General features: G+C 39.5%; 1 protein-coding gene across 1 annotated transcript in view; it reads left to right on the forward strand.

Annotated features, from left to right (window-relative positions):
- The first annotated feature begins 457 nt into the window (after positions 1 to 457).
- Bmpr2 (bone morphogenetic protein receptor, type II (serine/threonine kinase)) overlaps positions 458 to 4,265 on the forward strand; it is a 180,866-nt gene continuing 177,058 nt past the window's right edge. The window contains exon 1 of the mRNA XM_013015611.1: positions 458 to 533. Coding sequence (XP_012871065.1) covers positions 458 to 533 — 76 coding nt within the window. The remainder of the gene's footprint in view (positions 534 to 4,265) is intronic.

The following is a 4,265-nucleotide window of genomic DNA, read 5'->3' on the forward strand; positions in this document are numbered from 1 at the left end:
CAATCGAATCCTCGCCGCTCACCCCCACCCCCTGCACCTTGGATATGTTTTCTCCCAGACCTGGATATTTTTTTGATATCGTGAAACTCCGAGGAAATAAGTGCAGGGATTTCGTGTGAGCTCCCTTGCTTCTCCCCCCCCCCCCCCACGGACATGCCTTCACTTCACAGAACGGGGGGCCGAGGCACCCTATCCTAGGCGAATGAACCCCTCCAGCCGCGAGGGAACGCAATGAAGGGAAGGTCTGCTGCGGAATGAGAGCTCTGCAGCTAGGTCCTCTCATCTGCCATTTGTCCTTCCAAACTGCATTGTAATACGGGCAGGATAAATCAGACGAAAGGGAAGAGCAGCCTCCTGGCTGGATTTCTCCGCCCGTATTTACTTTTCACATATTATATATATATATATATATTTTTTTTTTCTTCATTCGTCGTCGTGCTTCTTGGCTGGCCTAGGGATGACTTCCTCGCTGCAGCGGCCTTGGCCGGTGCCCTGGCTACTATGGGCCGTCCTGATGGTCAGCGCCGTGACTGGTGAGTAGCCCCGGGTGGCGAGGCCCAGGCGCTGTCCCAGTGGGTGGCGAGGGAGGGGAGCCCGCAAAGGCCCAGGCCTGCGCTCGTCCTTCGCGACGGTCCCCTCGGATCGCCCTGGAGCGGATCCCTGACCTAGGACTTGCCAGCAAAATCACCTTTAGTGTTTTTGGGTAGTTTCATAGACCCTACCCCACCTCTCTCCATTGAGGGGGAGAAAAAGACATATTGGGTGTGGTATCTTGACATTTTTAGCTGTGAGGTAATGCAAGGAATAAAAATAATATTTTAACGCCATCGAACAGAGTCTATTAGATCTTTGGAACCAGATCTGTGTGTGTATTTATTCAGATCTGTGTGTGTATTTATTTTTAAATATAAAAGAAGCGGATTGGGCTTACAGTAAAAAGAACATCAACTCTACACACACTTAGACCTTATTTTTAGATGTAGATAGCTCTTTGGGAATCCATGTTACTTTCATTATTCAGAAATGTTACCGAATGATTAGATTAAATGTTGAGGAGGACAGACTAGGTTCTTGATACAGTGTGTAATATTGTTTATTACTATTATCACCAGTGTTATAGCAATTATATATTCAGCTTTTCAACCTGGACCTTCTGTGCTTTTGGAATTACGGTTGGCATAGAAATATTTTGACAACTTTAGTCATCTGGCATCTGTTGGCTTTCCTGTCATTAAGACAACTTTGACCTCACATCAGACTTCTGGATTTGATTCTTGAAAGTTCTTAGGCATTTTATCAAAGTGTAAAGGAGGTGGTAGTCATCCTTTCCTTTGGATATTGCCTTTCTCAGATGCCTTAGGGAAAAACCTCCTGTTCCCATTGTAGTTGTCTTCAATTGTCTTGGTGATTTGCTTCAGAAAATTTCAGGAGTGATTTGTAGGCATAATTCTTAAATTTGGCTTAGGATAGCCACTTGGATTATATATTTAAAAGTGAATAAAGGATGAAATGCTGACTTTCTAAGAATTTTTTTTTCTAATTGCAATTTTCACCTTCAATGGATTTCTCCTTGCGATGTTAGACATGGGTTACTTGATTAATTTCTATTTTAAAAGTCTGCATTGGAAAATGCTGAAAGAGGATTTGAAAATTTTGTGCTTTTGATACTATTGAATATACCTGTTGGTGATCAATGTCTGTTATTTTTATAATAAATCTATGTAATGTTAAAATCTCTTGAACTTACAAATTGTCTATATTTTAACATTTTAAATCATTTTGATTCTTTTTTTGGAGCAAAAGTGAATATAATTTCTTTATGTTTGCTGTTTAAATTCTCTAGCAGTAAGTCATGTGGTTCTTGTAAAATATAAAGAGAGTAAAAGGGCCTAAAGCTTGGGCAGTCATTCTGTGAACAGAAATCCCAGATAATTTTTGTTCTTTGTTATTCTTGACCTTTTTAGAATGTGGATTCTCACTTACAGTGATGTACTCATCATCTTGTGATTGGAACTGAAAGAAATAAATTTTAAAAAATTGGTTTAAAAATAAATTCGATTTGGTAAATAAAATATTCTTAGAGTACTGTCCATTTTAAAAAGGAAATAGATGAACAGAATCACTGTATAAAGTGACTAGTTTTTTTTTCTTTAATATTATATAGTACCAGATGATGGGGATTGTGAAGCTTTAGTTCAGTGCTGTAAGAATAATGAAGCTACTATTTGTTGAGCACTTCGAATGCACTAGCAAATACTCTGATAGCTTTGGTATATTTCTCCTTTGATCCTCATAGCAGTGCAGTTCTGTACTGTAGATTGTTATTTTTCCCCTTTTACAGAAGAAAGAAAAGTTAGTACAGTGAATTTAGTCACTCATTACAGAGTCAGTAAATTATGGAGCCAGGATTGCAGTCTTCACCTTACCTACCACATTAATGCTAACAATAGCAGTAGAGGCAGAAACTTCTCCACTCTAACTGGGAACATGAGATAGAGTAATGGCTTCACCATTAAGCTTGGACACTTAAAGATGTACAGGCACTAATCAGTGCAAATGTCATGGTTTTGACTAAGTAAAACTTGGCTTGATATTGGAATAGCCAGTGCCATTTTACTAAGCAAGGGCCAGGTGACTAAGGTGATTAAAGATGATCCATGTATATTTGGGATTTACCAATGCAGTTAGGTGCAATAATGCAGCTGATCCGGAAACAATACTGTAAGACTTAGTGATAGATAACACACCCTTCTTTGGGGTCCTGGATAAAACATTTCTTTTGAATCCTTTCTTTCCACTTACTCTGGTCTTAGACTCCTTAATTCTAAGAAGAATTGGTATGAAAAAAATTGGAACTTATGCGGGGAACAAAGATGTATTTGTTGGGTACAAATATGTGTGTGTATATATATATATATGTATATATATATATATATATATATATATATATATGTATATATGCGCTGTCCCATAGCTTTTTTGCTCAAGGCTAGTGCTGTATCAGTTGAGCTGGAGCTCTCCTAGCTTTTTGGTGGTTATTTGAACGTACCATCTCAAAGACTTTACAGCCCAGGATGACTTTGAACAGTGATTCTCAGATTTCAGCCTTCCGAGTAGCTAGGATTACAAGCAGGAGCCACTGGTATCCAGCTCTGGATTCTCTCTTTTTTCCCCCTTCGGTCATGGGGCTTGAACTCAGGGCCTAGGTGCTTCCTGAGCTCTTTATGCCCCATGCTAGTGCTCTACCACTTTGAGCCACACTCCACTTTGGGGTGGTTAATTGTCTCATAGACTTTCTTGCCTGGGCTGGCTTTGAACTGCAATCCTCAGATCTCAGCCTCTTGAGTACTATGATTACATGTGTGAGACACCAGCACCTGGCTTCATATATTACATTTCTGTGCGCTAAATTAGAATTATATTCTGATTTAATCCATACATGCTGGGGAAAAATATGGATGCTGTGATATCTAAAAATTCATGCATTTTGATCATATTTTATAACACTTAACAGGTAGGGCTCTCATATTACTAAATGGTTTTCTCTTTTTAGTCTTAGTTCTTTCCAGAAGCAGTTTAATTTTGATTATAATAGATTTGAGATTAAAAATGCTACTTATTGTCTGTGGGTTGGATATAAAAATACATTTTTTGGGTCCGGTCATGGGGCCTGAACTCTGGGCCTGGGCGCTGTCCCTCAGCTCTTCAGCTCAAGTGGTGCTCTATCACTTGAGCCACAGTGCCATTTCCGGCTTTTTTCTTTTTGCTTATGTGGTGCTGAGGAATCGAACCCAGGGCTTCATGCATGCAAGGCAAGCGCTCTACCACTGAGCCATCTTCCCAGCCCAAAAATACATATACTTTCTATATAATGTGTGTGAGGTTAGAAATAAGCCTGTAATAAATGACAAGGGCACTTTAGAATGCATTGTCTTGCCAAAATAACATGTAGTGGTTGGTCTTCATTACAGTTAATACACTGTCTCTCAAGAAGTCTTTTTGCTTTTATACAGTTTCTATTCACATATGTACCTATAGGAGTAACCAGAAGGGTCAGGGAGCATTAAGAATATATATATATATATATATATATGCATATATAAGCATAAATATAAACACATATGTGTGTGTATATGCAAACATGTGGAAGGAGAACCAAAGTATCCAGTTAGCAAATATATTTTTTTGGGAGTCCGGTCGTGGGGCCTGAACTCTGGGCCTGGGCACTGTCCCTCAGCTCTTCAGCTCAAGGCTAGCGCTCTACC

The sequence above is a fragment of the Dipodomys ordii genome, unplaced genomic scaffold (genome assembly GCF_000151885.1).
Source record: "Dipodomys ordii isolate 6190 unplaced genomic scaffold, Dord_2.0 Scaffold1, whole genome shotgun sequence".
NCBI classification, from domain to species: domain Eukaryota; kingdom Metazoa; phylum Chordata; class Mammalia; order Rodentia; family Heteromyidae; genus Dipodomys; species Dipodomys ordii.